This window comes from Chiloscyllium plagiosum, unplaced genomic scaffold, assembly GCF_037043375.1.
Source record: "Chiloscyllium plagiosum isolate Xiang-an unplaced genomic scaffold, Cpla_swu_hap1 HiC_scaffold_2, whole genome shotgun sequence".
Lineage (NCBI taxonomy): Eukaryota > Metazoa > Chordata > Chondrichthyes > Orectolobiformes > Hemiscylliidae > Chiloscyllium > Chiloscyllium plagiosum.
The window spans coordinates 12,831,996-12,844,418 of NW_028270140.1; the positions used below are offsets into that span (position 1 = coordinate 12,831,996).

At 36.7% G+C, this 12,423-nt stretch overlaps 1 protein-coding gene across 5 annotated transcripts in view; it reads right to left on the minus strand.

Annotated features, from left to right (window-relative positions):
* The window catches only part of LOC122564492 (E3 ubiquitin-protein ligase RNF38), a 167,406-nt gene that overhangs the window by 19,112 nt on the left and 135,871 nt on the right, over window positions 1–12,423 (minus strand). For all 5 annotated transcript variants that reach the window (XM_043719481.2, XM_043719489.2, XM_043719452.2 and 2 more), the window contains 4 exons: window positions 9,975–10,145; window positions 9,316–9,477; window positions 5,200–5,303; window positions 227–311 (listed from right to left, as the gene is read on the minus strand). In XM_043719481.2, the coding sequence (XP_043575416.2) occupies window positions 227–311; window positions 5,200–5,303; window positions 9,316–9,477; window positions 9,975–10,145 (522 nt within the window). The remainder of the gene's footprint in view (window positions 1–226; window positions 312–5,199; window positions 5,304–9,315; window positions 9,478–9,974; window positions 10,146–12,423) is intronic.

The following is a 12,423-nucleotide window of genomic DNA, read 5'->3' on the forward strand; positions in this document are numbered from 1 at the left end:
GTTTGTACATCACTAATTTATTAGATTAAATCCCCTCCACTGCCCTTCTTACTCTATCAGGTTTTGGTAATATTTCAGTTAATGAAATTTAGGCTATCCACGCTTCAGAACTGACCCCTTTTGATCGCATTTCATCTTGTATTGAAGAATTATTTTTTGTTTAATCATTAAGAAAACCTTTCTTTCCACAAACTTCCCTAGCCTCAGTTTCACTTATTACACTAACCTCATAGTTTTCCACCTCACCATCTTCGACATCCAATTCCAAACTAAAAGCTGGTCCCACAGCAGGGGGAACTGGAAGCATTGATCTGCACAGAAAAATATTATGCATTTGTTTAAAAAGAATGTAATAAAGATCACATTTTAAGTGCAATGCACTTTACAACAAACAAAAATTGAAGGTTTTATATTTATATAATTATAACATTCAGTGTTAACATTTGGCCACCAGAAATAATCTATTGGCTGACAGCATGAAATGCACAAGTTTTCATATAGGTTATATCCAGCCTAGATCAAAAGAATAATAGGTAGAAAGTTATGAGTTGGAAAGGAGTGGAGGGAGGAAGGAAAGGAAGGAAGGCAGAGAGGAAGACTGGAAGATCTGCAGCCAGCCTGAAAACTTCAGACAACTCTGCCAATAGCCATACCACCATGTAGGCTGGAAACATTAGTGGACGGTTGGTCTTCCCTTCAATGGGAGCTTTGGAGCTGATTACCAATGAGATTGGTTCTAGCTCCAGAAGTCCTGGCAGTCCTACGATGAATGTACTGTTAGTTTCTGGGACCCAGCTAAGTAATGGGAGTTAAGTGGGATTTGACAACCTTATGGAGTGACGAGGTGGATTTTAAATGTAATGCAGGGAGGAAGGAATTAAAAAGCAAGCTATGTTAAGCTAGAGTAGTGGACTCTTTTCGTGTCTGCATGGGTTTCTGCCAGGTGCTCTGGTTCCTCCCACAGTCCAAAGATATGCACATTAAGTGGATGGGTCATGATAAATGCGGGGTTACGGAGATAGGGTGGAGGTGAGTCTGGGTGGGATGCTTATCAAAGGATCCATTAGCTCCAGAGTTGTTAATCTCTTAAGGCCTTAAGCTCTAGAAATTCTTCTCCACTTTTTTTTACTTTCTGTTTCTCTTTTATATGATCCTTACACACAGCCTACAGTCATAGTCCCTAATACCTCATTATATGGCAGTGTGTTAAATTTTGGTCGCTATGAAGCAACTTCAGGTATTTTATCGTGTTAAGGGTTCTATAATGAGAGATTGGTGTTGTTCTGTGGTAATGGCACTAATAGAGATGGAGATTCTTTGTAACCCTAGCAATTTATTTACTTTTTGTTGAGATCACTTGGTGGGGGGCATGCACATTAAAAATCTTTAAAGAACTAATTTTGCTCGCCCACTCTGTGGTCTGAGGCATAATAACACAATATGTCACTTACTATGAATTAAGGCCACTGAATGTTGAACATAGAAATCAGACATGGTTGACTTGGAAGCAAACATGTAACTGAAAAAATATGCTGACGCTTGTCACAATTATGTTATGTAAGGGAGTATTCAAATCTATCAACTGCACAGTACTGTTTACACCATACTGAAGTAAAAGGGCACAACTGGAGTAACTACAATACAATATTATATCAATCCAAAATGTTTCTTATTGCTCCTTGTTTAACTCCTTGGTAAATGATTCAGAATAATCTTGGTTAAAATTTAAGTAAATTATTCTGATCCTCATTTATATTTAAAAATTAGGTACCCCAAAATCTTAACTGAATTTTAATATTGCTATTCACTTTGGTCACTTCACAAACACCGAAATTATGGACTGGAAACTTTGAAGAACCAGAGGCAAAAAAGAAAAATTGAAAAATATTAAAATACTTGAGCAATGTAGATGTTCAAAATTTTGAGATTCCTTCCCAATTCAGAATAAGCTTGACATTAACAACAAGACTCAACCACAAAGAGTTTTCTCCTGTTCAGTTTTCAGCCTTACGCTGTTATTGTTATTGTTTATTGTTATTCTGCATTGTTATTGTTTATCAAAAAAGGGTTCAATTACTCCAAGAGTATAGTAGATTGATCTTGTGCAACATTTGATGCATGAGAGGGGAGTGCCCAACTGAAAAGAAAGCTTCTCAGGTCTCAGATTGATGGTGCCCAATGACATGCCAAGGAATACAGATTTAAACCCTCAGTTTGATGCTAGTGTGTGCAACTTTAGCTAATTTCAGGCTGAAGACAGAGTGTTGAAACATGCTTTCTGCATTTGGCTTTGGAAATGTGGAAAAAAAAGATGTCAGTTAGGATTTGAACTCTTAAGAGAAGGCAGCTGCATGCAGTTTGAGTGAAGACATTATTGTAGGTATGAGCTTTTTTTTAAAATAATTAATAATCTTAATTTAAGTAATTAATTATATAATATTGTTTAATTGTGGTTAGTTGTTAAGCAGTTTCTACAGGGAAGAAATCATATGGTCAGTTCAAAAGTGCATTTGTTATGGTTTTATTGCTTTTTATTGCTCAGGCTAATGTAAACTTAGGCCGATAGATGTGAGAATATTTAGTAGTCATAGACCCTTACCCAAAGATACAACCGTGTTTTAAAATGGTTCAATGTTGTCATTTAAAGTCTATAATAGACTTTTCTGCCTTATGCTTATTTTGAGTTATCATTTGTTTTAGGTGTCAGCAATTATCTGGAGACACACATGGTGGTACAGTAAAAGGATATTGATAGATTTTTCAGAATTTTTAGATATGTCTTTGGGGGGGTCATAGTTAATCACTAAGAAGTGAACTACATACTCAAAGCAGATGCATTAACTGTTCATTGGTGCCATTTTATCCATAAAACCATTCCTGAAGAAGGGCTTATGCCCGAAACGTCGATTCTCCTGTTCCCTGGATGCTGCCTGACCTGCTGCACTTTTCCAGCAACACATTTTCAGCCATTTTATCTTGGTAAGGAGCTATGGAATTGGTAAGCTAAAGGGGACAATCTTATACAATGATTGGCATATTAAAGAATAAATGAGGAGATAGTAAGAAGTGAGTTGACTTTTAAGAAATCAAATTAGAAATTAGATCAATATTGTTTAGCCAATCCAAGACTGACCATTAACTAAATAAGAGTTCGTGAAGAATTATCATGCACAGTGGGTAGTGGCTAATTCAGATTTCCAACACCTGCAGTTCTTTGTTTTATTTCATTATCCTGGGTTTTAGTGGTATAGGTAATAGAAGGATGACAGAAAGAAACCTTCAATCAAAAGAACGTAAGAGATAGCATCCCAGTCAACATGAAATTGAGCTAATATTTCATTATGAGTCAACTTATTTCAAAAGTTTCAATTCTTTTGAATTTGTTTTCATGAAAGCTTAATAAATTCTCTAAAAATTGTGAAAACATTTCTGCACCTTGAATGGGTCGTGTAACTAATCAACTAGTAAACGTTAGATTGATCTTTCCAACAGCCAATCGATAATTGCACTTGGCTTCAGTCTTGCAAATGGAGACTAATTTCAATACAAATTTTAAAATTAGGATACAAAGCTGTGCAACTATACCTTTGCATAATATTGTATAAGAATAACTTATTGGTGCCAGCAATGGCAATGATTTCACCCTTGACTGTGTTGGAACACAAAACGTAAGCTGGAAATCCAACACAGCACTGAATGAGAAGCAGAAGTGTCAACTTTTAATGTGAGGCTAAACAGAGGTACTGTCTGCTTTTTCAGATGTTTACAATGTAAATCATAAGGTAATTAGTTCTACGCGTCTAATTTAAAATCAGGTCATAAATCTGCAGTAGATTTCTGCTTAATTAAAAGAGAAAGATGAATTAGAACATAACTTCAGTATAAAAACAGAGTGGAAAGCTGTTTACTCAGGCAATAGGAACGTGTCCCCACCTCACATCCTTACTGAATCAAATGAATGAGGAAATTGAAAAGCTTAAGGTCACAAAGATGACAATTAATTGCAGAGAAAAGTGCTGGAAATACCAGTTTGAGAAAACAACTTTAACCTAATTTCTAATTAAAATCTTGGTCTAAAGACTGATTTGCTAACTTTATATCAAGCCTGTCTGAAAAAAACATCAAAATACATATCTAGAACTAACAGGAACAATTGGGGGCCAAAGGGATTTTCATTTACTGCTTAGCTAGGGTGATGGGGGTGGGGATGTGTTATAACAGAGTGGTAGTGCCCCTGCCTCGGAGTCAGGAGTTCCAGGTTTTCAAATCTCACTCCAGTACTAGGTGGCCAAGAAAGGTGTTTTCGTAATGTAAACTTGTAAATAAGGTAGTGGCAGAGTAGGAAAGATTCCTGGATAATTTCATGTGATTCTAAGAAACGAAAGGTTCTAACAGCACTTCCCACTACCTCAAACTATAACATGCACATAAAAGCACATACTGTTACAGAACTTGGCCTCTTTGGAGGAGGCTTGGTGCAGCTGGTTGGATAGCCAGTGTGGGTCAACCAGGTTTGGTCCTCTGGTCGGCGTGGATTCAGGACTTGCTTCTCTGCCCTACCAATGGTGAAGGTCATAGCAATGTGGATCTGACCTGCCTACAAGCATAAAACCCCAGAAGTACTTGTGAGGACAGCACAGAATTTCCCATTTATGTTTTGCAACCTTTGTAAATTGGAACTAATGCTCACGAACATTTACCAAGAGTTGAATACCTAGAAGCTCACTCACTAGATGACTTACTGAGCAGAGAGCTCAATTTTGCAAAATTGATCCTAATTGTAGACTCCAAATATATGATCTGAGCACAAAATTATAATTGTTGATAACAGCCAGAAATATGTAGCAGACAGAGATTTGTTTGGATTTTGTGATCTCTGTAATCTTACTGAATAAGAATACTAAATTTTAATGATATACAAGCAAATATAAAGAAAACCTATGATATTACAACCTGAAATGTATTGGAATTGGACTGTACCATACCATACTAAAATGCACTGTTTAATCTTTCAAAATCTTTCAATTTTGAAACGCTTCTTTAAATTTACTTTATTCCTTCCTCTCTAGAATGAAGTGTTTGTACATTGGTTGAACCACTGAATATGTTGCAAATTTTTAAGTATTATACATTAAATACTTAAATGTCACAGTACACTAATAAATTGCAAGCCACTTTGAAAGAAATAAATTCACTTACAGGAAATATGGTAAGAAGCTAGGGTGATAAGGTGGAGGTGGTAAAGGTTGCTGCGAACGATATCTGCGCCCTGTCAGTCTTCGAGGCATGAAATGAGGATATGGCTGTTTAAGAGAAAATAGCAAAGCAACAAGATGCATAAGTAGGAATTGAGATACATCACTGCAAATAATAAAATCCGCAATTGTTCTCAACTATTTAATGAATAAATGAGCTTGACATAAAGCATTCATGGTAAAATGCACTTACTGCCAGATAATAGTGAAGGTTACAAAACAGACAGCTTTACATACCACATTTATTTATACTGGGAATAGTTAGTGATTGCACACAGGTAAGAAGGATTGCCTGTAGATACAACAATTTGTGAAGTAAAAATGTAACAGAACAAAATGCCCACCAAGAAAGTGACAGCATTACCTTTTCATGGATAGATTTTATCTTAGAGAGCTTCTTCAAAATTAAGCATCATCACTTATTTACTGCAAAATAAACAATTACTGAATGCTGTGTAATTTGCATTCTCAAAATAAGTGATTACGTAACATTGTAAAATCCCCAAGGATAAAACTTGTGTTCAGACAGTAAACCTGAGATGTAAAAGTGGTACATTACTTTCAGAATGATGTAACAGAACATAACAGCATAAAATAACAAGTGCAGCAGTCAACCTTCGCCCCGTTAAGCCTGCTCTGCCATCAAAAGGTCATGACTGATCTCTTAGTGGTCTTAACTTATTTTCCTGTCTGTTCCTCCATAACTCTTGATTTCCTTTTCAATCTAACTTTGCCTTAAATATACTGAATACAATAATAGGTAGAAGAACACACTGTGATGTGGACATAAAGAATCTGCAAGGGAAAATAGGTTGAGTGACTGAACAAGAACTTCACAGGTGCAGAGCTTAATGTAGGAAACTGATAGGTAAAACACTTTGAGAGGAAAAATCAAAAGGCATACTATTACTTAAATAGAGAGACTCCAAAAAAGCAGTTCAGAGGCATCGGTGTGTTTTTTGCATATGCAACCCCAAAAGGTAGCAAGCAGGTATGGCAATAAATTAAGTCGGCAACTGGAATTTTGTCCTTTATTGCTAGGGAGTTTAAAAAAGTGAAGTCTTGTTACAACCGTACAGGGTGTTGTTGAGGCTCCATCTGGTATATAGTTTATAGTTTTGATCCCCAAGTTTTAAAAAAGGGTAAACTGGCTTTGGAGGCAATTCTAAAAGACAGTAGTCACTTGGCTGATTCCTGGGGTGATGAGTCCAACTTATCAAGAACAGCTAAACACGTTTGGTCTTCATTCGAGTTAGAAGATTGAGGGATGATCTTAGATTCAGAGATGTACAGCTAGGAAACAGACCCTTCAGTCCAATTCATCCATGTCGACCAGGTATCCCAAACCAACCTAGTCCCATTTGCTAGCACTTGGTATTATTCCTTTAAACCTTTTGTATTCATATACCCATCCAGATGCCTTTTAAATGTTGTAATTGTACCAGCCTCCACCACTTCCTGTGGCAGCTCTCATCCTTAACCTATGCCCTCCAGTTCTGGACACCCCGATCCCAGGGGAAAGACTTTATCTATTTATCCTATCCGTGCCCCTCATGATTTTGTAAATCTCTGTAAGGTCACCCCTCAGTCTCTGATGCTCCAGGGAAAACAGCCCCAGCCTATTCAGCCTGTCCCTCTAGCTCAAATCCTCCAAGCCTGGCAACATCCTTATAAATCTTTTCTGAACCCTTTCAAGTTTCACAACATCCTTCCAATAGGAAGGAGATGAAAATTACACGCAATATTCCAAAAGTGAACTAAGCAATGTATTGTACAGTTGCAACACGACCTCCCAACTCCTATACTCAATAAAGGAAAACATACCAAGTGCTTTCTTCACTATTCTTCCTACCTGCGACTCTACCTTCAAGGAGCTGTGAACCTGCACTCCAATGTCTCTTTGTTCAGCAACACTCCCTAGGACCTTACCATTAAGTGTATAAGTCCTGCTAGATTTACTTTCCTAAAATGCAGCACCTCACATTTGCCACTCCTCAGCCCATTGGCCCATCTGATCAAGATCCCATTGTAATCTGAGGTGACCTTCTTCGCTGTCCACTACACCTCAACTTTGGTGTCAACTTGTTGAAATATGCAAGATTCAGGGGGGGCCTTGACAGGGTGAATGCTGAGAAGACGTTTCTACTCCCTTTGTGGAGTGCTCCCCTGTGGCAGCTCACTTTGCGTTGTTTGAATGTAATTTGATTTTAAAAATCCTCAATACTTTACACAGGTTTCATCAAGCTAGATGAATTTAGTACGTTTAATGGAAATTCCTAACTCTTATTTCTGGTTTTTCATAATAAAAAGCGTATTTTTCTTAAATCTTCCATAATAAAACTAAATACTTTAAAATCCAGGAATAATTTATTTCCATCTGTTCCCATCCCTTCTTTGATTCAGTTGTTCATAAAATCAGGTAAGTATTATCCCTTGTATTAGCACAACAGCATCAAAATCTTCCACAAATATTCCTCCCTTTCCTGATTCCTGAATTCCATTTCCAGTCCAAAGATGTGCAGGTTACGTGGATTAGTCATGCTAAAAATTACTCCACAGTGTCCAGGGATATGCAGGCTCGCCGAATTAGCAATGGTAAATGGAGGGCTATGAGGATGGGGTGGGATGCTCTTCAGATGGTCGGTGCAGACTTAGTGGACTGAATGACCTCTATCTGCACTGGAAGGATTCTAAAGTTCTATGATACAATCTCTCATTCTCCCAAACAGAGCATTAATTCATTTATTTTAATTTAATAGCTTTAATTATATAAAATGCTATAAAAATGAAATACATTTGAATTGAATGAATTTGCTTATGTTACCTCTCTCAGTTATAATAAAATCTGGCTCCCTGCAACAGTGTTTAAAATCTACAACTCCAAGATTTTTGCTTACACGGAGTTTGTTATGGAACCCACAATTCATCAGCACTTTTCAAGACATCAAATCTTTTCAAGAATTTTCTTTTGTGATACTTGCAGATATCGATTTCAGATACTGGAAAATAATAATTTAATTTGGTTTGTTAGTGGTGCTTGCTTGTTATCAACTGCAATTTTCCTGTTCGTTCAGTGACTGAAACAGACATTTAATTGATTCAAATAATTTTTACTTCAATGTGAAGTAATCATATTCATGAATTTAACAGATACTAGTTATCAGAGTCAATCACAATTTGTGTACTTCCGTGACTGTAAATTTTATGGCACCATGTCTTACAAATGCCTCAGATGGGCTTGATGAATGATTTTCAACTTAGCTCGATATCATATTTAATTATCTAGCTATCAACTTTTAAAGGAACAATTCTTACAAACATTAGGGGATCCTTGGACATAACTAAAGATCACCACTTTTCATAAAAAACAAAGTAATGGATAAACTATGCCATTTTTACATATTAGAGATGCATGAATAAAGTATGGTCACAATGAACAGATTGTAAATACAAACAAAAAATGCTGCAAAAAATGCAGCAGCTGGGAAAGAGAATGGTAGGGCTAGCACTTCAGGTCATTAAACGTGTCTTTAGAACCAGTCTCTAGCAATCTCAGATGTACAATATAAGCCTTAAAAACAGTAAGACCTGGCTTCCTTAGCAAAGCAAGTTTAAATCCATTTTTGAATACAGACGTACTTGTATCAATAGACTCATGTCACATGAAACTCACAGAGTCAAACCCAAATATATTTAAAAAATCTAAATATATTATTTTGCATAAAACATTTAGTTATAACATTTACAGCTATAAGCTAATTACTTAGTTTAGAGAGTTTTAGTGCATTAAGTGCGAAGACCATAACTCATCTTGGAAAATCATTCAAAACCATTTACAACTCCAATGAACGCTGAATCCATTCAAATCTCACAAATACCGTAAACTGCAGCATCACAAATATTAGAGCACCAGCATTTTAAGAGAGATACAACAAAAGACCTTAGAACACAATGTAAAATGGTTTGTGCTTTTTCCATGTTGGAACAACAGTAGTTAACCCTGCAATAAATGCTCAAACTCCCAACTGAGGATGAAGCAAAGAAGCAGTTCAGTACTCACTACTCCAAAGGGCAGCTCTTGGTGCAGAGGGTCATGTGGCAGGAACTGGAGTGGCGCAGAAGGAGGAAGGGTAGGTGGGTGTGGTGATGGAGGATAAGTAAAACCACCAACAGGAAGATGTTCTCCCAGTAACTCCACCTCGTTCTCTATCCTTTGTAAAGGCTGACAAAAGATTTGGAGAACTTAAGTGTTGTTTCTATACTCATCCATTAGTGTGACATTCTACCTGTTGTATTCAAATAGTTTTCAGTATTGTAAATTTTTTCTAATATTTCAAACCAAATAGGCAATTAACAAAAAACAAAACAGACATTGATAATTTAAAGGCAGCTTACATGATTATACATGGGAATGAGAAACAATGAAGTTATGATATCTTCTGCAAGATGTAGCTCTTCATTCTACTTGCACAAGCATCGAGGAGGGACTAATATATGCTGAAAAGCTGCACACACAGCATCTTGCATACATACAACTTTAGATCATTCCATGACACTTGCAATGAAAAGATTGATCCCAAAACAATACTCAGAACTAATCTGTTTAAATTAATGCTACTTATACTAATTTGTTTAAGTAGCTGAGCTTTTTCAAAAATTAAGCATTGTACACTCTTTCAAAAACCTGTCCAATACCATAAATACTCAAATACCACTTACCGACCGTGACTGTTGTGTTTGGAATGGTACAAACTGGCCCGGTGGTGGCACGTGAGGATGATGGTGGGGCGACAGATGTGGAGGGTGCAATATAAAGGGATCACTTGAGATAAGAGGAGGAAATGCAGCATATGAGACTGGCAAATGTTGTACAGAACATGCCTGGAGCATCTGGAGGGGATAAAAAAGATAAATTAAACATTTCAAATCACCACGGTATTAGAAAAGATGTTACAGTGTCGGGAATAAATGAAATTTATAACCATCCAGGTTTCATTCTTTCTACTTAACTTTTCAGTTGTACACATCACTCTTGTGACAGAGAGAAAGGAAAATAATTAATCTCAGCAGGTTACAGGTGGAAAGCATACCATAAACAAAATATAGTTAACAGAGTTAAAATATAAACAAACAGTTATGTTTGGGAATTCTACCAAGCTAATTTTGCACAGCTCAATCGTATAGTGGTAGGCAGTGCCTGATCCTGTAAACTGCTAAGCCAACATACCTGCGAAATCCAGAACCTATCATTTCAATATCAAAAAAAAGGCCCATTTCACGAAATGGAGAAACTCTAAATTTAATTTAGAAATTCCAGTTTTGTTTGTACATTTTGTCTGATTTTAAGTTGATGAGCTGGGAGCATTAAGGAATGTCAAATCTTAGATGGAAATACATGAATGTAGGTCCAATAACATTCATATCGATGTTTAGCCTTCGAATGAGCAAATAGTGCCAATCACATTTACATATCGCAAATTCCTTTCCACTTTATTCTCTTCCTCGGACACTTATCAAACTTATCTTGAATGCTGACATAGTTTCTTCCTCAACCATTAACCTTGCAAGTGAATTCTACTCCTTATGAATGCCTGTAAAGATGCCTTGGTCTAATTCTAATTAGCTCACAATAATCTTGCATTCATGGTTCCTTCAGCCTGAGCATGCTACCTCATCTCATTGTTTCATTATCTTGAACAATTACCATATAATATTGGAAAAAAAACTTTTCAGAGTCTTTCATTGAATTCATATTTGCTGAAACCGTACAGAATCCTAGTTCTAACAGGTCTCTTGTATATAGGTTCATTATTAATTCTTGGCTTTTAAATTCTACCCTTGACGATAACAACTTGGCTTCCACTTCCAGCCTTTTCAACCATAGCTGCTGCTTTTAGTGGCTTGTGAAATTGTACTTTAAAACTGCTTTGTTCATACACCGTACAAAGCTTACAGGGCGACCCCCCGTATCCGCAGGTCTGGTTACCGCGGCCCGAACATATAAAAGGGAACGTTCCAGAACCAGGGATCAGGAGGCTGCCGGGAAGGTACATTTCCCATCTAAATGAATGGGTTTGCACTCATCCGCGGTTTTGGGCTTCCTCAGTAGGTCTTGGAACGTATCCCCCGTGCGCACAGGGGGACGACTGTATTTCCATTCAGGGTACAGTTAGTTTTATTTTGAAAATGCATCGTCTCACACTTACTTGCATTGAATCCCATTTGTCACTTTTAACAAACAACTCTGCCCTCTTACAAAGGTAGCTACACCTCAAATTTTAGTCTTTTCTGAAAATTTTAACATCATTCTTTCTAGGCCCAATTGCCACAGAACTGAAACATGTGAACCCACTTTCAGCCAATCTGCAAACCTCCCCTTGCTCCACTGTTTCCCACGTTTTGAAAGCAATTTGAACGAGTTTGCTCAACTCTCGACAATTCCTTAGACCTGAATGTTCTCTAATATACTCACAGATGATGGTACCTTGTCAAAAGTTTTCCTATAGTCAAATAAGGTACACCAAATGTAATTCTCAAAACATTCTGTGACAACCTCAAGCAATCTAGGATATGTAACTTCTTTAAAAATTTGTGCTAGCAGTTTCTAATCACTATTTCTTTACTTGGATACAGTCATTTAATCCTCAACTCCAGATAATAACTTGACTGGTTTTTAAATACTTTTAAGGTACTACACTGCCCATTTCCAATTTCCATGAACTCAAGGAGAGCTATGAAGCGTAATTTCTAAATTTTGCAAATTTCTTCCTTTATCTTTCTCCAAACACAACCTGCTGGATCTTGCTACTTTGTCTATCTTTAATCAGTTTACTAAATATTTTTCTTTCATCCATAACAAGAATGTTGATCTTTTTTCAATCTCCTCTTAAAATCTTTTGCTTTAGTAAAGGCTTATACAAAATATTGTATTTTAATCGTCTACAAATAGACAATTCTATTCTGTCTGTCAGTCCTAACTCACTTTCTTTGCAATCCCTTAACTTCCAGCAGTTATAGGGCAGTCAAGCACCTGAGACTGTTCAGATGTGCTTCACTGTTTTATGATGTTTTTGAACATGTTTCCTCTCAGTCCTTCTTAGCTTTCCTGGTCACATTTTTAAAAAAAAATTCCATTTAACTATTTTTCGTTATCTTTATAATCCTGCTT